Source organism: Bos taurus, chromosome 7, assembly GCF_002263795.3.
Source record: "Bos taurus isolate L1 Dominette 01449 registration number 42190680 breed Hereford chromosome 7, ARS-UCD2.0, whole genome shotgun sequence".
Lineage (NCBI taxonomy): Eukaryota > Metazoa > Chordata > Mammalia > Artiodactyla > Bovidae > Bos > Bos taurus.
In genome coordinates this window covers 30380477-30404521 of record NC_037334.1, presented here as the reverse complement: position 1 = coordinate 30404521, position 24045 = coordinate 30380477, and the positions used below count along the sequence as shown (strand labels likewise).

The following is a 24045-nucleotide window of genomic DNA, read 5'->3' as shown; positions in this document are numbered from 1 at the left end:
ATTTGATTAAATAAACATATGAACTGAAGCATAAACTTCCAAGTGATTTGTCCAAAATTATGTAGGCTTTAATTCCCATCATAGAACTGTAGCGGGGGGGGGAACCTTACTCTCATTCTCAAGATGTAGTACAAAACTTAAAAAGCATATAGTACTGATGCAGCAGTGTCTGACAGTAGCCTGGTGCTAACTTATTTTTAAGAAGCAGATGCATATAACTTAGTATTGCAAAGATTGTATTTGAAACTTACTGCATGTATACATCAGTATTTTACAGTAATTATGTAAATAATTACATCTGGTTTTTTTAAAAAGTAGCTTGGTTATCTTAGACACATATGACATAGTCTAACAAAATAAAACTTGACAAAGACAAGTATCAATGATAACACTTGTATGTGGAATCCACAGAGAGTGGTACAAATGGTCTTATCTAACAGAAAATACAGTCACGGACGTAAAAAACAAACTTACGGTCACCAGGGGTTAAAGCAGGGGGAGGGATAAATTGGGATACGGGCTGACATACACACACTACTCTACACAAAACAGGTGACTAATAAGGACCTACTGTATAGCACAGGGAACTCAATACTCTGTAATGGCCTTGGGAAAAGAATCTCAGAAAGAGCAGATATATGTATAGTTGATTCACTGTGCTGTACACCTGACACTAAAACAACATTGTAAATCAACTATACTCCAATAAAAATATTTTTAATTGAAAAGACAGAGCTATCTATTCCAATCCTATTATATATCACAGGTGCTTAGTGAATGGCTCAAGTCCTATAGCTACTTACGGAAACACCTATAACTTGCACCCAAACTTCTAATTCCTAATTCACCACTGCTCTTACAATTTATACTACTAAATTTAACTACAGATTCTTATGTAACAGATAAAAAAATTGTGTAAGACAGATAAATATGTATTCTCAAACTGTCTCAACTTTAGGATCAAAAATGATTACTTTAAGTTTACTGTAAGAGGCAGTTAGTATCTCTTTTCTCTAAAATTCTAATGAATTTGAGACAATGAATTTGAGATTGCTAAAAATCTACTTCAAAGAACTATATTCTTTAATTTCCTTTGAATAAGATACTATTTCTAGTATGAAAGTCAATGAAAAATTCTCTGTTAACAAATTCTATTATGAAGTTAAGTAAGTTGCAATTACTTCAAACTGATTTTTTATTTAAACATCACCACACATTACCGGCTCTTTAAAAAAACTTACAGTTTTTAGCACCCATGAAAACTCTCACAGTCATGTATCAGACCAGAAAATCTATACCTAAAAGATCTGTGAAAAGAACATCTTACCCTTTGGATTGAGTTTTGTGTCCTTATCATACAGTAAGCTTTCCACTTCACTTTCTGTGGCATCATCTTTTGTTGGAGGTGACTGGTTGTGGGGTGGAACAGGGGACTCGCTTGGCGACTGTGGCCCAGTATGTGTGTTCTCCTTTATGGGGGTTAAAACTCTCTTCTTTGAATGGTGTGGCTCATGTTCATTCTGGGTCTTTAATTCAATTAAAGACTAAAAACAATTTTTAAATAAAGTATAATTTGCAAAGAACTTTCCTTCATAATTAAGCAAAAAATGTGATGTTGTTTTTTTAAAAAAAATTAGCTTCCTTTCCCAGTTTGGATATTCCTAGTCTATTTTTCTTCATAATTTGCATATTTTCTTATAGCATCTAGGACCAGAAAAAGGGAGATGAACAGGAAGGAAATATGATATCCAGAGCTCAGTATCAAAATGCATCCTAATGCCTAAGAAGGGATATTCAATAAAAGAAGTCAGGCATAGGTGTCCCCGAGAATGGTTATTCCTACCAAAGCAATGCAAAGGAGGGCCACATTACTAGAAAACAAAAACCAAAACCCAGAAGTCTAGTATGATTTTCTTCCTTTGCTCCACTATCCTCCAAAAATACATGCATATGTGTCCTTTTTTTTTTTTCCATATGTGTCTTTTTAAACTCTTACTTTAGTTCACAGTCTGCATAAAAATCAGTTCTTTAAAAGAACAGGACACTAAAGTTGACCCGAGGGCTATATGTAATCAAAAAACATCTACATTCAAATAAATGTTTCTATTGCCTGGAAACAGCATGAGGACTGTGAAGCACTAATGAACCGAGAACCTTAGCTAAGGTTGAGTCAACTAAAAAAGATTTATTAATGCAGATCCCCAAAAACCAGGTCTACAATCAGTCTCTTGTACCAGAGTCCCATAGTCACTGACTGTGAGTTGGGGTGTGGGAAATGGTTTCCACTACGTGAGAAAACTGGACTGAAAGACTCTGGGCAGAGTCACTTATGAACCATGGCAGAAGCCACAGCACTTTTCAGAAGGGTCTTTTTAAAGAAGGAGTTATCAATATAATGAAGACCACTAATTAAGAGTGATAAATACTCTCTTATGTGAGATAATGCACCTGAAATTAGACTTTTGTAACTAATCATAACTGACATATCAGAGAAGCTGGAGGAGGGGAAGGCGCGTTGCTACTTGCCTGGACGTCCATGCCTTCTCTCTGCAGAGCCACAGACACTCCCACAGTGGGGGCCAGCTCCACAGGAATAGGTGCAAGCTTTTGTTTGGCTCGGTTTGGAGGGTCAAGGGTAAAAGCACCCTCAACTGTGACTGGGCGATGGTTGATTTCCGTACTACCCTTTTTCAGTAGTCCTGTTAAGGGTATTTCTGTACTTCCAAGTGACTGATCTCCACAGCAGAGATGGATCTAATATGAAAGGGAAAGTCAAAACCAGGATTTACACTTTCTCCTTTATCCTAAACACACAAACTTAACAACAAAGTTATAAAATGATCCAGAGAAGGAAAATAGAATGCAGGTTATCTTACTGACTGCCAGTGACTAAGATTCTCACACCTGATTGCTAAAACTGTTGATAAAGCACAGTTACCCAGAACTCAATAATAGTTATTAATTCTTTTCACTTTTCCTTTCAGTATTGTACACTCTATGTGTTACTTTTTAAAAAATTTATTTTTTAATTGAAGGATAATTGCTTTACAGAATTTTGTTGTTTTCAGTCAAACTTCAACATGAATCATCCATAGGCATTATGTGTTACTTCTTGTTCTCTTTTCTGTCTCTTTGGTGAGCTATGGTTACTTCAATATTTTACTATACTATCTTATTGTACTATGCAAATTGTATAATGAGTACACGAATTTAAACAGAAAAATACATCCACTATTCTTTTCTCTTTTCATTATAACATTAATTTAAGCACAGTTCTTAAAAAATAAGTGAGTGGATCCAGCCCTGTTTGAACTAAAGAACTTCAAATAATTGTTTTATTTGAAAACAATATCATAAAACACTATGAATCTTTTTTCTTGCTTTTCAAACTCTATATATAAAACAGTGCTTAACAGTAAAAGATAAAAGAGAATACCACTGAGATGGAATGTACTGTGAATCACTGCTAGCTAATAAAAAAAACTTGGACATTACCACCTTTGGAAACTACCAAAAAAAACAAAACAAAAAAAAAACAGCTGATCCAGGTATGTGTTACATAACTATTTTTTTCCCTTACGACATTGAAGCCTCAGCAAACCTACTATTCACATGAACAATATGCAATCATTACATAAAAATATTTTTAATTCTCGTGTCAATAATGACCAATAACATTCTTAATGTTATTTAGTGTGATATTTTTAATGGGCTGGAAAGAAAGGATTTCTATGACTTAGAAGTCCATAAGAATCAAACTGATATGTAAGTCAATAGTTTGGTGAGGAATAAATAATATGTTAGATATAAGATCAAACTACTTTTGTCCTTCATTTCATCATTTTATATAATCTTCAACATTCTAAATACCTTGGATTTAGCAACCACCTCTAAAATTTAGTTCCACTAAAATTTCTTTATGCTTTTTGTACTATCCACCCAAAGTACAAGCAAAGTCTACTGAAACACTTTAGCATATAAAAAGGACTACTCCACCCTACTTCACCACCCATTTCAGTCTAATTAAAGTTAATCATAATGAACAGAGAAGTAATTTCAGATTAGACAAACTTTTCTAAGAAATAAAGTCCTATTTAAAATTGGTTTACAAAATTACTTAATTCAAGGGCAGGTTTAAAAAGTTGTTTTATTATCTCTCTGCTTTAATAGCAAAAAGGTTTATAAATTCTGAACTCTAGAGTGTGATCTGTATGGTAACAGCTAATCTCCAGTAACAATAATGAAACGTGTCTGATGTTCACAGGTCTGAGTTCCAGGTACTGTTTGTTATTGAATATGATAAATGATTGATAACTGACCTACCTCTTTTCAAAATAACTAAAGTGTTACATCTCCTAACATTCTGAAATAACTGTCATCTTATGACTTACAAGTCAGGATAATTCCTAAAAAAATAAGAGATATGGTAGAAAGATGGTATGTACTTCAGCAACAAGAGAGTTTAGGCACCTCTTTAATGCTTAAAAAAAAAGACTTTAATTGGAAACAATTTTCTGCTATACTTACCTGTAGTTTAGAATGAAGAGTCAGGTAAACACGAAGAATTTCTATACTGCTCCGTATACGAACAGAAGCTCTCTCTGGCTCAAAGTTTGGGTTGATCAAATCACTGAAGGGTTCATTTGTAACATCATTTCCCAGTAAAGAATAATAAAAGAAAAACTCAGGCTGTCTTTCTGGAAGTTTCATGGTACATGGAATTAACTAAACATTTAAGGGGGAAAAAAAAGATTATTACTTTATAAACCACTAACCATGCTTATAAATGTCTGATAAACTCCAAAAACATTTGCTAAAATGATTTTTATTTCAGGCCTTAAATTAGTAACTCAAAATTTCTAAATCTCTGCCAAACTGCTACTAAGTTACTAGTTTTAATTTTTAAAGGTTTACTTAGACAAGCAAAATGAAACTAAAATATTTTTATACATTTATATTGTATAACATAACACTTATGTTGTTTTAGAGTTCACATTTAATTAGTCCATGAAAAGTCCATAAATATTATTTTAGAAGAAGTAGTAAAATATTTGACACTGAACTTTTCCTTATGAATTCTCAGTCCAGGGCTTTTGATGAAAGAAAAAAAAATGGTTTTTTAGTTATTCCTACAAAACTTGGAAACTTATAATAAATTAATAGCTACAAAAGGCTATCTTCCACCCATTATAAAGAGCTACTGCAGGGGGAAAATGGAGCCCTTCACCAATGAAATGTTTACTGAGGGTGGAACGAGATGGTGGAGTAGAAGGATGTGAGCTCACCGCTTCTCAAAAAATAACCACCAAAATCACAACTGCTAAACAACCACTGGGGGGAAAGAAAGGAAGAAAAACCACTGGAATATACCAAAAAAAGATATCCTACATCCAAAGACAAAGAAGCCACGACACGGGGGTAGGACAGGGACAATCACGATAAAATCAAAGTCCATACCCCTGGGTGGGCAACCCACAAACCACAAAACAATTATATCACAAAAGTTCTCCCACAGGAGTGAAAGTTCTGAGCCCCACATCAGGCTCCGCAGTGTGGAGGGCTGGTCTTGCGAGAAGCTGGCTTTGAAGGCCAGCAAAGTCTGCTCACAGGAAAGCCACAGACGAGGGAAAACAGGAACTCCCCTCTTGGAGGATGCACACCAGGAACACAGGAAAAAGCAGGGACCTCACAAGATCCGGGGCCAGACCTAGCTGCTGATGTTGCAGTGCCCTGTGAAGGTGTGACAGGTGGGGAGGACGTGGCTCACTGCAGGGACAGACACTCGTGGTGGTGTTTCTGGGGAGTACCCACTGGCATGAGCCCTCCTGATGGCCACATTTTTTAACCAAGACCTGGCCCCACCCAACAGCCTGTAGGCTCTAGTGCTGGGACGCAACAAGTCAAGCAATGAACAGGGCAAGACACAGCCCCACCAATTAGCAGATAGGCTGCATAAAGGCTTTCTGAGCCCACAGCTGCCCACTAAACACAGCCTTTAATATGGCCCTGCCCACCAAAGGATGACTCCCAGGTCCACCAGCCAATAGGCAGGGACCAGTCCTTCCTACCAGGAGGCCTGCACAAGCCCCTTGGGCTGGCTTCATCCACCACAGGCAGAAAGCAGAAGCAAAAAAGAACTACAATCCTACAGCCTGTGGAAGAGAAACTGAAATCACAGAAAGAAAAAATGATATACCAGAAGAACTTGTCCCAGACAAAGGAACAAGAGAAGACCCCAGAACAGTAACTAAGTGAAGTGAAGATGGCCAATCTATGTGAAAAAGAATTTAGAGTAATGATACTAAAGATGATCCAAGATCTTGGGAAAAGAATGGAGGTATAGATTGAAAATCTGGAAGATAACTAAGGGGACATTTCATTCAAAGATGGGCACAATAAAGGACAGAAACAGCAAGGACCTAACAGAAGTAAAAGAGATTAAGAAGAGGTGGCAAGAATTAACAGAAGATAAAAATGGTCCTAATGGCCCATATAACCATGATGGCGTGCTCACTCACCTAGAGCCAGACATCCTGGGGTGTGAAGTCAAGTAGACCTTAGGAAGCATTACTACAAACCAAGCAAGTGGAGGTGATTGAAATCCAGTTGAGCTATTTCAAATCCTAAAAGATAATACTGTGAAAGTACTGCACTCTACATGCCAACCAATTTGGAAAACTCAGCAGTGGCCACAGGACTGGAAAAGGTCAGTTTTCATTCCAATCCCAAAGAAGAGCAATGCCAAGGAATGTTCAAACTACCGTACAACTGCATTCATTTCACATGAAGCAAGGTAGTACTCAAAATTCTTCAAGCTAGGCTTCAACAGTACATGACCCAAGAACTACCAGATGTACAAGCTGGACTTAGAAAAGGTAAAGGAACCAGAGATCAAATTGCCCAGTATCTGTTGGATCATAGAGAAAGCAAGGGAATTCCAGAAGAACATCTACTTCCGCTACTTCTGGGTCGTGAAGATCTTTTTTGTATAGTTCTGTGTATTCTTGCCACCTCTTAATATCTTCTGCTTCTGTTAGGCCCATACCATTTCTGTCCTTTTTTCTGCCCATCTTTGCACAAAAAGTTCCCTTGGTATCTCTAATTTTCTTGATGAGATCTCTAACCTTTCCCATTCTACTGTTTTCCTGTATTTCTTTGCACTGCGATCACTGAGGAAGGCTTTCTTAGCTCTCCTTGCAATTCTTTGGAACTCTGCATTTAAATGGGGGTATCTTTCCTTTTCGTCTTTGCCTTTCGCTTCTCTTCTTTTCATAGCTATTTGTAAGTCCTCCTCAGACAACCATTTGGCCTTTTTCCATTTCTTTTTCTTGGGGATGGTTTGGATCACTGCCTCTTGTACAATGTCACAAACCTTTGTATTATTATATATGTTATTACTTTAATCCCTTACTTTTAAATGTATTTGTTTAATTGATTAGATTTTAATCATTAATCAAATCTAAAATCATAATCAAAAACTACTAATATTGTAGTTATAAAGAACAAATTCTGGAGTTCTCTCCTCAACCTTGGTTCCACCAATGGCTTGCCTTGAGACTAGACAAGTACTTAATCACTCTGCAGCTCCACTTCTCTTATGGTTATTTGAAGGATTAAAAGAAATAATACATGTTCATTTCTACAATTCTACCTAGCACACAGTCAACTGTTACATGAATGGGAAAATATCTGAGGAAAAAATATTCTGCCCTTATGGGTGATTATTTCTGAGTTTACTTAAAAGAAACTTTCATTTTCTTTTACTTTCTTCTGTAATCAGGAAGCAACAAAAATTTTTAAGAAATAAAGAGAGCCCCTTTATATTTCATAGTACACTTACTTCTAAGTAATTCCCATTAAGGGAAGAGATGCTTTTAAAAATCCTTTATCACCCTTGGATTTACAAACAGTTTTGTTTTGTTTTTTTCACCCTTAATTTTACTATTTAAAAAGGAGGTAAGATTATTATCATCCAGTATTCTTACTCTAATCTCACTCCTCCATTCTACTACTTTACAGTATCAGTATTCTAAGTCCCTTATCTGCATCTGAAAAATGTTTCTTTCTTTATTGCTAGATGTTTTATCACATGGCCTTTGACTAGCTTGAGAAGAAAAAAGCTAAAATGCTATTTTTAAAAATCCTTGGGCTAGTCCAAAAAAAAAAAAGCAAACAAGTAATACTAAGCAATATCAGGGTATGAATAAATTACTGTACTTAATTTTTTGTGTTTTAAAAAATTATTGTAAAATACATGTAACGGAAAATTTAACATTTTAACCATTAAATACTGTGCCTTTCAGTAACATTAGGTACATTCACAATATTGTGCAACCACCACCACTACCTTGTTCCAGAACTTTTCCATCACCCCAAACAGAAACACCAGAACCATTAAGCGGCCACTCCCATTCCACGCCCTGGAAATCACAAATCTGCTTTTTGTCTCCATGAGTTTGCCTATTCTGGACACTTTTTTATAAATGGAATCATACAGTATGTGGCCTTTTATATGTGGCTTATGTTGCTCAGCATGCCTCCAACATTCACCCTTGTTTTAGCATGTATCAGTACCTCATTTGCTTTACAGTTAAATAATATTCCATTAATATTCCATTGTGTATGTGTGCGTATAATTAATCCATTCATCCATGATGGACACTGTGTTATTTCTGTGATATTCTGGGATTGTGAATAATGCTGCTATGAATATTCAAATATTTTTTATTTGAATACCTTGTTTTCAATTCTTTTGGTATATACCCAGTAGTGCAATTATAGAGTTCTATGGTAATTTTCTGTTTAATCTTTGGAGGTACATATTTGGCTTCATTTTTATCAGAGATATCAAATAGCTTGCCAGACAAGGTTGTTTTATATTTTTAACTAAGCTGAGTGATTTGTCCTAATCAGTTCCTTTGTATTACCAAGAACTGAATTAGTTTTAGTGGTAGATTCAAATAGGTCGATTAGCTCTCACCATATGGCACATGTATGTATGTATAGCTTCACACATACAAACTACATGTTAAGCATATTAGTTTTATTTCACTCCTCACATACACCCACAAAGCTGGTAGTATCAATACCATACAACCAAGAAAATTCAAGCCTGAGAAAGGTTAAGTAAGTTCCCTAAATTAAAGAAGCTAGTAAGTATGAAAATGAGACTCCAGCTCAAATTGATCTTACTCCAAAACTCCTTCAGAGGGGGAAAATATGGCAACAATAGAATGTGGAAAAGTGACCCTATGGCTGGAAATTCCTAAGTATATTTACTAGTTATAGAACTTTCTCAAGAGTTAGTTTCCTTATCTCAAAAGTAAAACTAATAACCTCCTAAAGTTGTGGTATGATTAAACCCAACATTAGCAAAGTATTTCACAAAACATAACAAAAGTAAGTGAATGATAAATATTAACAATTATGCCTTCCCAGGGAAGCTGAAAAAATATTTTTAAAAACAAAGTAGCAATTTTAAATACTTTGCAAGTGTTTAATAACATAATAAAAATACAGTAGGCTCATTATCTAATGTGTGTTCTGATGTGATTAAAGAACAGACAATAGGTAGCTAGCTTTCTCCTCAACCAGTGAGGTATATTAAACAGGGCAATCAACAAGCAGAGTTTTATGAAGAGAAGAAAAAAAATAAGGAAATTGATGGAGAAAGACAAAAGCACATACAAAGTATTAATGAGAAAATGACAGGACCAAATTGGGAGAGAAAGAGTAATGCTCAAAGAATATGCATATATAAAAGTACTTTGTGCAGTGGGCATGCATTCAGTGTGACAAAGCTAAATATTATTTCCTAAGAAAAATCTTTACCTGATAAACCTTACAAAGATTTAGTGTGGTCACTAACTCATATTTCACTTATGAATGTGGATTATCTGGAAAATGTATACCTCTAAGAAAATGAATAGTATGATAAAAATGTAAAGTCATAAGTTATAGTCTCTATTTTTTTTAAATATTAATTTATTTCACACACTATAGATCAACATAATGTCAAAAAAACTGCACTTGATCCTGAAAAGGGCAGGAAATAACAGCTACTGTTGGGCTGAGCCATTGATGGGAAGAGATAATCAGCCATGGGCCTTAAGCATCCCCACATATCTGGGATTAGATATTACTTTGTTTACAAACTAACAAATTAGCCTGAACGCTGCCAGAATTCATCCTGGTTGGTACATTCTTACTGTGTACCAAGACTCTGAGGCCCTGACTACTGTGCAACTCATAACCTTGTAACATATCTTCCCAGACAAAGACCAGGACTGCTTATGCTAAAAGTGGTACATTCCCTAAACTCTGTTCCTAAACTGTGACATACCCAATGAGTGTGAAGAAACCACCACTTGGGGTAGAAGAAACTGTAAAGAAATACACTGATAGTCATATTTGCTGGGCTGAGAGTAATACACTCCTTTATCTCTGATCTAAGAATCTACTATCTTCTGGCAGCATTTGGAATAATTTCTTAGTCTGTAAATTGGGTAAAATCTAATCCCAGACCTGATAGCTATTAAGGTATGATTGAGACAATATTCCCAACATTATACATTTCTCCAAAAAGTAAATAATTTAATTTTTGGTGGTGAGGGAGGGGAATCATTTCATACCAGTCACACAATACAATGTAAAACAATGTTTACTCATGGTCTTTCTTCTAAATTCTAAGAGATTTAATTTATTCTCTTACTACCAAGATCATCCCTTGATAATCCCAAGATCATCATTCTTTTCCTGAAACAAAAATGTTTTCTGACGTGAAAGAAAACATTATTCTAAATTATTTTTTAAGTCTACTTACAAGTCTTTTCAATACCTAAAAAACAGATTTTAAAAATAAAATGTTTTCAGATTCTTCGTGAATCACTAATCTCACCTGCTCCAACTGGGTGGCGAATGCTATGGTCACTGACATGATGAAGAAGTCAGTACAGTACCCTGCTGGTCCGATCTGATGGTAGCCTCCCTCCTCATTCAGCACTGCCACGATGTCCTTTGGGTCAAGTCCAGACAGGCTGGCAGGTACTTTATGGGAAAAAAACACAATTAACTACATTGTAGTTTGCCATAAACTAGTATAAGATTTTGTAAGCTGGTTATACTTTTTCATTTACTTGGCCATTTTCACAGACACAGTTAATATCTCAGTAAGGTTTCCTTTGACTTCAGTTTAATAAACCTCATAAGAAAGGCATCACAGGTTGCCTGAAGGAAATGAATCTAAACTGTGAACTGAAAAATAAGCAAAACCTGGCTGAAAAGAGCAAAGTGACTACATAGAGGAAAAGGTATTCTAGGGAGAAGGAACAATATATACAAAAACTCAAGAGGCAAGAGAAAGGATGTGGTTAGAGAACTGAAACAGGTGTGGCATGCTGGACCATAATACAAGGACTTAGGTACAGAAAGAGGAGAGAGGCCACATCATAAAGAGTCTTCTTGAAGACCATGCTGAAACATTTGGACAGTGTTCTAAGAATAACAGAAAACAGTAAACAATTTTGAGAAGAACAGATATAAGCCAACAGGCTTCGCTATGAAGAGATGGCAGAGGGATAGGGGTTTTTGCAACTGATTAAGTTGAAAAATGAAACTACATAAAACTAAAGTAACAGACAATATTCAGTGTTAGGGAGACTGCCAGCAAGTCAGCACTCTCCATGTTGGTAGGCACAGACCAGTTCAACCTTTTAAAGGGTAACAAGTCAGAGCTTACCAAAACTTTATACATGCATACCCTATTTACCAGCAAACCCTGACACCTTCAGGAATTAATCCTGAAGAAATATGCTTATGACAGCACTGGCTAAAAGTAGCTGAATGGTTAAGAGCACAACCACCACAGTCACACAGACCAAAGTTCCAACCCAAGTTCTGCTATTCAGTGGGTTGTATGGGGAAATTATACCAGTCCTTTAGTCTCCAGCTTTTCTTCTGAAAATCTTTTACACTGCTGTTGAGAAGATCACATTAGATAAAATACAGCACTTAGCATAGTACCTGACAAGTACTTTAATAAAGTACTTAAAGTCAAAATACTAACTATGATGGGTCTCATTATCAGAAATGGAAAACACTAGGATAAATCTTGTGAAGGAGTAAAAAGACTGAACACGTCAATGTGAGTATATGTTGTTAGATATATATATGGACAAATAAATATACAGAAGTATATATGTATATGTACATGTGTTTGAGTACATATATCCACGTGTATACATACATGGGAACGGCAACAGCCCAACAGCAACTAGCACACCTAGCAGCCGAATCCAGACTTCTAAACATCATTCTTTTCTAAAAAAAAGCAGAGCTCCTTATAGAAATAGCTGAATCCAGGACTGAGATAGGGAAAGTATAGGATGAACTTAGACTATCTTCTTACAGCAAAAAGAAAAAAAAAAAAAGCTCAAAGAATTACTGATGTACTAAAAAACAGATGATGAAAAGAGTTCTTAAGGCTCAAGTCTCTGACAAATAATGATGGTTAAAGATTATAACCCACTAAACTAAGAGAAAACTATAAGTCCATATTTAGATAATATAAATAAGTGAATAAATTGAAGGTATCAGGAAGAATAAATATTTTTCTAAATTTCTAACTCTTCCGCACAAAATGTTTATTAATTACAAAGGAAAACACAGACACACACCACCTTAATCAAATAATCAAGTGAACATCATCAGTAATGAGACTAAATCAAATAGTGCACCAACCAATAAGATGCAATGAGAAGAGAGCATCTTGATACTCCTGCCAAAGATGCCTAACCAAAATCCAGTGTCAGACAAGCCCAAAATGTACAGGGGACACATCTTCACCAAAAGACTGAAACTGATCTTCTGAATAGAATGCTCTCCTCCCCCTTACCACTCACTGCATTAGAAGTATATCAGGTCCATCTTTCAATAAAAAATTATAAGGCATACTAAAAGACCAAAAAAAAAAAAAAAAATCCATAACCTAAGCTTTCATCTTAAGAAAATAGGAGCAAATAAAATTAAAAGTGAGCAGAAGAGAAATAAAAACTAGAACCAAAATCAATGAAATTGAAACCAAGGAATCAATGGGGAAAAAATTAACAAAATCAAAAGCAAGCTGGCTCTTTGAAACAGATCAGTAAGAATGTAGCCAGCCTGGGGGTGGGGGGGTGGGGGTGGGGGACCCAATTTAATATCATCAAAAATGAAAGAGGGGATATCACTATAGATTTCATGTACATTAGCAGTTTAATGAAAGAATACTATAAACAACTCTATGTCCACAAATTTGATAACCTAGATGAAACAGAAAATTCTTTTTAAAAACAATCTGCCAAAACACACATAGGAAGAAACAACCTGAATAGGCCTATATAATGAAACTGAATCAATAACTTCAGAAAACAGAAAGTACTAGATCCAGATGGGTTCACTAGTGAATTCTACCTAACATTCACCATAATTTCTGGAAGAAATTATACCAATCCTCTACAATTTTTTTTCACAAGTCAGAAGCAGAGAGAATACTTTCTAACTCATTATATGGGGCTAGCATTGTCCTAATATGAAATCTAGGCAAAGACATTACAAGAAAACAACAGACCTACATCTTTCATGATCAAAGATGTAAAAATTATCAACCAAGTATTAGACAATCAAACTGAACACATAAAAAGAACTACATACCACAACGAAATGAGATTTATTCAAGGTAAACAAAGCTGGTTCAACATTCAAAAAGCCATGAATATAACCCACTATGTCAACAGACTAAAGATGAAAACTCACGTGATCTTATCAATACATGCAAAAAAACCATCTGACAAAATCCAACACTTACTCATGATAAAACACTATCTGTAAGCTAGAAATAGGGAGTAACCTCCTTACCTTGATAAAGAGCATCTATAAAAATCTACAGCTAACATCATACTTATTGGTGAGAGGCTTTCCCACTAAAATCAAGAGGAAGGCAAGGATGTCCCCTTTCACTCTGCTTTTCAATAGTACTCTGGAAATCCTAGCTGTTGCTGTAAAACAAGAAAAGGAAACAAAGTCATGCAGGTTGGGAAGAAAGACACTAAACTGCCTTTGTTTGCAGGTAAGTGTAGAATGTCCATCTATGGAAAACCAAAACCTGAACCAAAAAACCCTAATCTTGGAACTAATAATAAATAACTATAGTGCAGGAGACAAGGTAAACATGCAAAAGCCAATTGCTTTCCTACAGATCAAGAATAAACAAGTCGAATTTTAAATTTAAAACACCATTTACAGAGAATTAACCATCATGGAGACAAGATGGTACAGTAATATTGTACATAAGCTCACTTCTCAAAAAAAATCAAAATTGCAACTAAATGATGAACAATCATTAACCAAAAAACAAGCAAAACAAACAAACAAAAAACAACAACACTGGAACCTACCAAAAAAGATATCCTACATCCAAAGACAAAGAAGCCACAAGAGGGTAGGAGAGGCACAAATGCAATAAAATCAAAATGCCAGTCCCACTAGATGGGCAACTCACAAACTGGAAAATAATTATATTGCTGAGGTAGTTCTGAGCCCCACGTCAGGCTTCCCAGCCTGAAGGTCCAGTATCAGGAAGAGCCCTCAGAGCAAACTGACTTTGAACTCAGCAAGCAGGGTTTGATTACAGGAAATTCACAGTACTGAAGGGAACAAAACTCCACTCTCGGAGAATGCACACAAAGTCTCCTGTACATCACAACCAGGGTAAAACAGTGATCTCATAAAAGCCTGGGCCAGACCTACCTGCTGGAATCAGAGTGTCTCTGGCAGAAGCAGGGCTTGGGTATGGCTCACTGCAGGGACAAAAACACTGGTGGCAGTAATTCTGGGGAATACTCATTGGTGTGAGCTCTTTTGGAAGGTGCTATTTTCTCCCCAAGATCTGGTCCCAACCAATAGCCTGTAGACTCCAGTGCTGGGATACCTGAAGTCAAACCAATAGCAGGAACACAGCCCCACCAATCAGCAAATAGGCTGCCTAAAGTCTTTCTGAGCCCACAGCTGCCCACTAAACACACCCCTTGACACGGCTCTGCCCACCAGATGGTCAAGAACCAGGTCCACCCATAAGTGAGCAGGAACCCACCCATAAGTGAGCAGGAACCAGTCTCTCTCACAAGGAAGCCTGTACAAGCCTCTTAGGCCTCATCCACCAGGGGTCAGAAAGCAGAAGCAAGAAGACTATTCGATGATGACTACTTCACTTTCACAACCCTGCAGTCTGTGGAACAAAAACCACAATCACAGAAAGTAGACAAAATGAGACATCAGAAGAGTAACTCCCAGATCAAGTAAAAATATAAAACCCCAGAAGAACAACAACAAAGTGGAGATACACAATCTACACAAAAAAGAATTTAGAGTAATGACAGTTAAGATGATCCAAGACCTCAAAAACAGAATGAAGGCAGAGAATGAGAAGATACAAGAAATGTTTAATAAAGAGCTAGAAGACCTAAAGAACAAACAGAGATCAACATTACAAGAACTGAAAAGAAAAATATACTACAGGAATCAATGGCAAGATAAATGAGGCAGAAGAACAGATAACTGAGCTGGAAGACATATGGTGGATATACTGCTGCAGAGCAGAATAAAGGGAAAAAAAGGAAAACAAATAAGGACAGTCAAAGAGACTCATGGTACATTAAAAGCAATGTTCACATTTATTTCCCTGGTAGCTCAGTTGGTAAAGAATCCACCTGCAATGGAGGAGACTCTGGTTCAATTCCTGGGTCAGGAAGATCTGGTGGAGAAGGGATAGGCTACCCGCTGCAGGATTCTTGGGCTTCCCGTTTGGCTCAGCTGGTAAAGAATCTGCCTGCAATGCAGAAGACCAGGGTTTGATCCCTGGGTTGGGAAGATCCCCTGGAGAACGGAAAGGCTACCCACAGCAGTATTCTGGCCTGGAGAATCCCATAGACTGTAGAGTCCATGGGGTCGCAAAGAGATGAACATGACTGAGCGACTTTCATTCACATTATAGGGTCTCAGAGGAGAAGAGAGAGAAAGGGTCCAAGAAAATATCTGAAGAGATTATACCTGAAAACTTCCCTAACATGAGAAAGAAAACACTCACTCAAGACCAGGAAGCTCAGAGAGTCCCAGGCAGGATAAACCCAAGGAGGAATACAGGCAAATATCACTGATGAACACAGATACAAATAACAAAATACTAGTGAACTATATCCAACAATATATTAAAAGGATCACACAGCTCGATCAAGTGGAGTTTATTGCAGAGATGCAAGGATTCTTCAGTACTGCTCACCACTAGAGAAAGCTCATGAAGCAATGAAGACACAGCAAAGCCCAAAATAAGAATAAATAACTATTATAAAATCATATGCTATTAGGGGATACAAAAAACCCTTTTCACAAAATTCAACACCCATTAATGATTAAAAACTCTCTGGAAAGTGGGCAAAGAGGGAACTTACCTCAACATAATAAAGGCTATATATGACAAACCCACAGCTAACATCATTCATAAAAGTGAAAAGCTGAAAGCATTCCCTCAAGATCAGGAACAAGATAAGAACATCCACTATCACCACTTTTATTCAACATAGTTTTTGAAGTCCTAGCCATGGCAGTCAGAGAAGATAAAGGAACAAAAGGAATCCAGATAGGAAAAGAAGTAAAACTATCACTGTTAGAAGATGACATGACACTATATATAGAAAATCCTAAAGATGCAACCAGAAAACTACAAAAATGGATTCAGTAAAGTTGCAAGATACAAAATTAATGCACAGGAACCTCTTGCATTTCAATATATTAACAATGAAAGATCAGAGAGAAATTAATGAAATAATTCTACTTACCATGATATCAAAAGTAATAAAATACCTAGAATAATCCACCTAAGGAGGCAGAAGACTTGTACTCAGAAAACCATAAAATACTTATGAAAGAAATTAAAGATAACATAAAACAGATATCAAATTCTTGGATTGGAAGAATCAATATTCTCAAAATGACTATACCACTCAAGGCAAACTACAGATTCAATGCAATCCCCATCAAATTACCAAAGGCATTTATTGCAGATGTAGAACAAAAATTTTTTTAATTTGTATGGAGACACAAAAGACCCCAAAGAGCCAAAACAATTGTGAGAAATAAAAACGGAGCTGGAGGAATCAAGCGCTCCAACTTCAGACCATACTACAAAGCTATAGCAATCAAAACAGTATGGCACTGGCACAGAAACAGAAATACTGATCAATGGAACAGGAGAGAACACCCAGAAATAAACCCACACACCTAAAGTCGATTAATCTATAACAAAAGAGACAAGAATATACAATGGAGAGAAGTCCCTTCAGTAAGTGGTGTTGGGAAAACTGGATAGCTATCTGTAAGAGAATGAAATAAGAACATTCTCTAACATTGACACAAAAATAAACTCAAAATGGGTTAAGGACCTAAATATAAGACCAGATACTATAAAACCGTTCAGAGGAAATCATAGGAAAAACACTCTTTAACAGAAATTTCAGAAATATCTTTTTCAATCTGTCTCTTAGAGTAACGGAAATAAAAACACAAATAAACCAATGGACTAAAAAGAGCTACCATATGATCCGGCAATCCTATTCCTGGTCAAATGTCCAGAGAAAAACCATAATTTGAAAAGACACATGCATCCCAATGTTCACTGCAGCACTATTTACAATAGCCAGCACATGGAAGCAACCTAAATGTCCATTGACAGAGGAATGGTTTTAAAAAAATGTGGTGCATATATACAATGGAATATTGCTCAGTCATAAAAAGATCAAAATAATGCCATTTGTAACAACATGGATGGACCCAAAGATTGTAACACTAAGTGAAGTAAGTCAGAGAAAGACAAATATGATACTGCTTATATGTGGAATTTTAAAACATGGTACAAACGCATCCATTCACAGAACAAAAATGGTATCACAGATGTAGAAAACAAATTTATAGTTACCAAGGGGGAAGCAGGGAAGGATAAATTAGGAGATTGTGATTGATATATACATACTACTATATATAACATAAGGTCCTACTACGTAGCACTGAGCACTCTACTCCATATTGTGTAATGACCTATATGGGAACAGCACCTTAAAAAAAGAGGATCTACATATGTGTATAACTGATTCATTTTGCCATACAGCAGAAATTAACACATTATATCTACCATACTCCAATAAAAAGTAACTTAAAAAAATTAAAAAGGGACCTAATTCAACACAGAAGCTTTTACACAGCAAAAGAAACCATGAACAAAACATAAAGACAACCCACAAAATGACAGAAAATATTTGCAAACGATGTGACCAAAAAGGGATTAGTCTCCAAAAATTTACAAACAGCTTATGCAGCTCAATATCAAGAAAACAAACAACCCCATAAAAAAATGGTCAGCAGGGGCTTTCCTGGTGGTCTAGTGGTTAAGAATCCACCTGCCAACACAGGGGACACAGGTTCGATCCCTCGTCTAGGAAGAGCCCACATGCCATGGAACAAATAAACTCATGTAACACAACTTCTGAGTCCACACACCACAAATACTGAAGTCCACAAGTCTAGAGCCTGTGCTCCTAATAAGAGAAGCAATTGCAATGAGAAGCTCATGCACTGCAACGAAGAGTAGTCCCTGCTTGCCACAACTAGAGAAAGCACACACACAGCAAAGAAGACCAGTGTAGCCAAAACTAAATGAATAAATGAATCTTTTTTAAAAAATGGGCCTACATAGGCATTATATAGAGGACCTATATAGACATTTCTCCAAAGAAGACATACAGATGGCCAAGAGGCACATGAAAAGATGCTCAGCATCATGAATTGTTAAAGAAATTCAAATCAAAACTACAATGTAGTATCACCTCACAGCAGTCAGAATGGCCATCATCAAAAAGTCTATAAAGGAAAGAACAAGATGGTGAAGGAGTAAGTGGACATGGAATCCATTTCTCTCCACAGATACATCAGGAATACACCTTCAGACACAGATGTGCACGCAGAACACCAGCTGAGAGTGGACAGGAGTACCTGACCTGTGGAAAAGAATATATAGAACCATACAAAACTCAGGAGGAGGAAGGAGCTAGGGGGAAAACAGGAGTATCAGTAGGACTGGACCTGCCCTCGGCAGGTGGGGGAACTGAAGCAGGAGTCCAATCCCCACACTGGGGCAACTGTCTGAGTCAGAGGAGGAACATTTAAGGCTGACTGAAACAGCTGATTGTGGCAGGCTAAATGGAATGAGAATCAGACAGTCCTCGCTGCAGCAAGACATACCCTGGACAGGGACACAAGTCCCCTGGAAAGTGTAGCAGCTGGGAGGTGGAGTTTAGGGATTGTGGAGCAATCCCAGGGCGAGGATTGCTGTTGACTGTGGAGAGACAGATCAAGGGGATATGAGGGAGGAGACTGTGGTGGGAAATGCCTGTAGAGGAAAGCTGCCGTAAAAGCATAAAAGCCACAGAAGCAAGGCGATACTGCTGAGTCAAGAGTAAGGGGTGGACCATCACCAGAGCCTCTCTTTCCCCACACACCAGCATTGGCAGCTGAACAACAGAAAGGCTGGCCCATCAAATGCCTGATGCACTGAACTACAGAGTAGGACCCCACCCAGGGTGCCCCTTTAAGTGCCTGATGCACTGATCTACAGAGTATGACCCCAGCCAGGGGGGCCCCTTCTAAGTGCCTGTGGCACTGAACAACAGAGAAGGATCCCAGGCAAGGGAGCCCTCTAACTGCCTGAATAGGCGGAGCTACAGAGAAAAACAGGTCAAAGAGGCCTTCTGATCGCCAGCTACAAGAGGCTGGGAAAAAAGACTCTGGTAGGGCCATAACTCCTAAGGCAGAGGCAGTCCCTGTCCCTGCACACTTGGTGCCACCAGGATCCCCATAAGCCAAGCAGCTGCACCACCTTCACACTCAACTCTTAACTGGGGCAGAGCTGCCACAGGCTAAAAAAATCTTGCATCTATGCGCGCAGGGTCACTTTAGTAGTGTCTGACTCTTTGAGACCTTGTAGACCGTGGCCTGCCAGGTTTCTCTGTCAGGGAGGCAGGTTCTCCAGGCAAGAATACTAGAGCATGTGGGCCAATACTGGTTGCCATACCCTTCTAGAGCACTATATTTCCTGCTGCCCTAGCCACCAACTCCCCTGAGTACCTGGTGCTGCCAGAACCCCTGCGACCCAAGCAGCTGCACCACCTCTACACCTGGCCCTCACAGGGGCAAACCCAAGTCCTCCAGGGCAGCCTCAGGAGCAACAGTGGACAACAGCCCCAGTGGACAACCCACATGCAGAGCTGGAAATAAAATCACAATTGAAACCCAGGGGCAGTGAGGCTAAAGAAGAAGACCCAAAACCTTCCCACCAGCTAGCTATACAAGCTGCAAATTAAATCCACACGATCAACTAGGAAGACTATGTGTCTATGGAATATATAAAAGGTCACTGAGAGCTCCCACAAAAGAAAACACACTAGTTCTGATAGCTGGGGACATTGGAGGCAAGAACACACAGGAGTAGGACCAGATTACAATCTGAGTTGTGCCCACAGCAGGTTCAGAGATCAGTCAGCACAGTGTTGGAGGGCATCCTAGGGAGGTGAGGTAGACTGTGACTCCCAGCAAGAGAAAAGACTCCGACAGCAGTGACTTAAGAAAAACATTAATTATTCTTATGTTTTGACTTGTTCTGTAGATACTTTTGGATTTTTTTCTACACCCCCCCCCCCCGTTGTAGTTGTTGATTTTATTGACACTATGAAATCTAATTAAGCTTTTGAGCTTTTTTTTTCCCCCTCTCATTCACATTTTTTATGGTTGTTATAAACCTCTGCCTCTACACTGGGCTTGTGCAATTCTGTGGAGTTTTCCTTTTATTTTTCTTTTTTAATTTTAATTTCTAATTTTTTAAACCTATTGTTATTTTTTCTACATTTATTCCTTTGTTTGCTTTTCCTATTGTTCTTTTCCCCTTGCAGTTAATCTTTAATGTATATAAATCTTTTTATCTATCTCTATTTAACTTTGTGTATCTATTTTTTCTTTTCTTTCTTTCATCTTAAAATATTGGTTAGTTTTATTTTCATTGCTTTATTCCCCAATTGGCACCTTGCTTTAGTTTTGATTTCCAGTTTGTGCTTTAGTTAGTTTTGCTCTGGTAGATATAATTTTTGGTTTCCTTGTTTGCTGGGTCAATCTATTGAACTTTATTTTTGTTGGACTGTTTTGATTTTGCTATTGGGTGAATATGTATATGTGTATATTCAGTCACACTTTTTATTGCTGATATAAACCTCTCCCTCTAAATTGGGCTTTTGCAGGTCTATGGAGTTTCCTTTTTTTTTTTTTTTCCTTTTTTCTTTCTGCTTCCATTTCTTTTTTTCCTTCTATTCTTTTTTATAATTTTAGTTTTTAATTTTTTTAAACCTATATTTTTTTCTACATTTATTCCTTTGTTTGCCTTCCCTACTGCTCTTTTCCCCTTGCAGTTAAACTTTAATGTATATAAATCTTCTTCATCGACCTCTATTTAACTTTCTATATCTTTCCTTTCTTTCCCTTCCTCTCAACATATTTGTTAGCTCTATTTTCATTGCTTTATTACCCACTTGGCACCTAGCTTTAGTTTTGTTTTCCAGTTTGTGCTTTAGTTCATTTTGTTCTTAACTGGTAAATATAGTTTCTGATTTCCTTTGTTCATCTGGTCAATCTACTATACTTTATTTTTGTGGGACTGTTTTGACTTTTCTCATGGGTGTATATGTATATGTGTATATTCCAATATTTTAATTATTATTTGCCTGATTTTGTCACTGCCATTTGTCTGGGGTTTATCTTTGGTTTCTCATTTTTGGATTATTTGTTTTAATCTCACTTAATGCCATAACAAACCACTTGTGGAATCTTCATTCCTGACCAGAGATCAAGCCCTGAGCCTTTGAAGTGGGAGCACTGACTCCAAGACCCTAGACTACCAGAGAACTAACCTTAGAGAGGATCAAACAGTGAGAACACAAAGGAAATCACTAGAATACAAGACCCAACCCAGCATCACCCAACTCCCAGTAGCATCCTGTGCAGGATGCCTCATCTAAACAACAAACAAAAATATAAACCCAATCATCAGCAGACAGGATTACCACCTCACTCAGCCTTCCCCATCAGAGGAAAAACAAACAAAAATTATACCCTACCCAAAGCTTACAAAAACCACTAGACCAACCTAAAGAGGGTAGAAACTAAAAGGAAGAAAGAATTCAACCCTGAAGCCTGGGAAAAGGAGACCTCAAACACTATAAGTTAAAAAAAAAAGAAAAAGCAGAGAAATACTACACAAATAAAGGAACACACTAGAAACAGAGAAGTCCAAATAAATGAAGAGGAAACAGGCAAACTACCTGAAAAAGAATTCAGAATAATGATAGTAAGTATGATCAAACACCTTGAAAATAATATGGAGAAAATGTAAGAATCAATTAACCAAGACCTAGAAGAATTAAAGAATAAACATACAGAGACAAACAACACAACTACTGAAATTAAAAATACTCTAGAAGGAATCAATAGCAGAATATCTGAAGCAGAAGAACGAATCAGTGAGCTGGAAGATAAAATGGTGGAAATAACTTTTGAAGAGCAGATAAAGTAAAAAGAATGAAAAGAGCTGAGGATATTCTCAGAGACCTCTGGAACAATATCAAACACACCAATATTCAAATTATAGGGGTGCCAGAAGAAGAAGAGAAAAAGAAAGGGTATGAGAAAATTTTTGAAGAGATTTTACTTGAAAATTTCCCAAACATGGAAAAAGAAATAGTCAATCAAGTCCAAGAGGCACAAAGACTCCTATACAGGATAAACCCAAGGAGAAACACACCAAGACACATATTAATCAAACTAACAAAGACTAAACACAAAGAAAGAATATTAAAAGCAGCAAGGGAGAAGCAACAAGTAACATACAAGGGAAACCCCTTACGTTTAACAGCTGATCTTTCAGCAGAAACTCTGCAGGCCAGAAGGGAATGGTAGGATACATTTAAAGTACTGAAAGGGAAAAAGTACAACCAAGATTACTGTACCCATCAAGAATCTCATTCAAAATTGATGGAAAAATAAAAAGCTTTTCAGACAAGCAAAAGTTAAAGACAATTCAGTACCACCAATCAGCTTTACCACAAACGTTAAAGGGACTTATATAGTCAAGAAATACAAGAAAAGAAAAAAGATCTACAAAGTCAAACCCAAATCATTAAGAAAATGGCAACAGGAACAAATATATCAATAATTACTTTAAATGTAAACGGATTAAATGCTCCAACCAAAAGACACAGACTGGCTGAATGGATACAAAAACAAGACACATATATATGCTGTCTACCAGAAACCCACTTCAGACCTAAAGACACGTATAGACTGAAAGTGAGAGGATGGAAAAATATATTCCACGCAAATGGGAAGCAAAAGAAAGCTGGCATAGCAATCCTCATATCAGACAAAATAGATCTTAAAGAATATTACAAGAGATAAGGAAGGACACTACATAATAATCGAGGGATCAACCTAAGAAGACTTAACAACTGTAAACATGTATGCACCCAGCATAGGAGCACCTCAATACATAAGACAAACACTAACAGACATAAAAGGAGAAATTGACAGTAACACCATAATACTAGGAGACTTTAACACCCCACTCACACCAATGGACACATCATCAAAACAGAAAATTAATAAGGAAGCACAAGTCTTAAATGATACATTAGATGAAATGGATCTCATAGATTGTATCTTCAGGACACTGCAACAAAATGCAGAAGAATACACCTTCTTCTCAAGTGCACATGGAACATTCTCCAAGAAAGACCATATCTTGGGTCACAAATCAAACCTCAGTAAATTTAAGAAAATTGAAATCGTATCAAGCATTTTCCAACCACGACACTATGAGACTGGATATCAATTACAGGAAAAAAAAAAACTGTAAGAAATGCAAAC

At 37.0% G+C, this 24045-nt stretch overlaps 1 protein-coding gene across 6 annotated transcripts in view; it reads right to left on the bottom strand.

The window, feature by feature from the left end:
* CEP120 (centrosomal protein 120) overlaps nucleotides 1–24045 on the bottom strand; it is an 83709-nt gene that overhangs the window by 37012 nt on the left and 22652 nt on the right. For all 6 annotated transcript variants that reach the window (XM_059888285.1, XM_059888284.1, XM_005209108.5 and 3 more), the window contains 4 exons: nucleotides 10898–11046; nucleotides 4528–4725; nucleotides 2527–2754; nucleotides 1328–1544 (listed from right to left, as the gene is read on the bottom strand). In XM_059888285.1, coding sequence (XP_059744268.1) covers nucleotides 1328–1544; nucleotides 2527–2754; nucleotides 4528–4725; nucleotides 10898–11046 — 792 coding nt within the window. The remainder of the gene's footprint in view (nucleotides 1–1327; nucleotides 1545–2526; nucleotides 2755–4527; nucleotides 4726–10897; nucleotides 11047–24045) is intronic.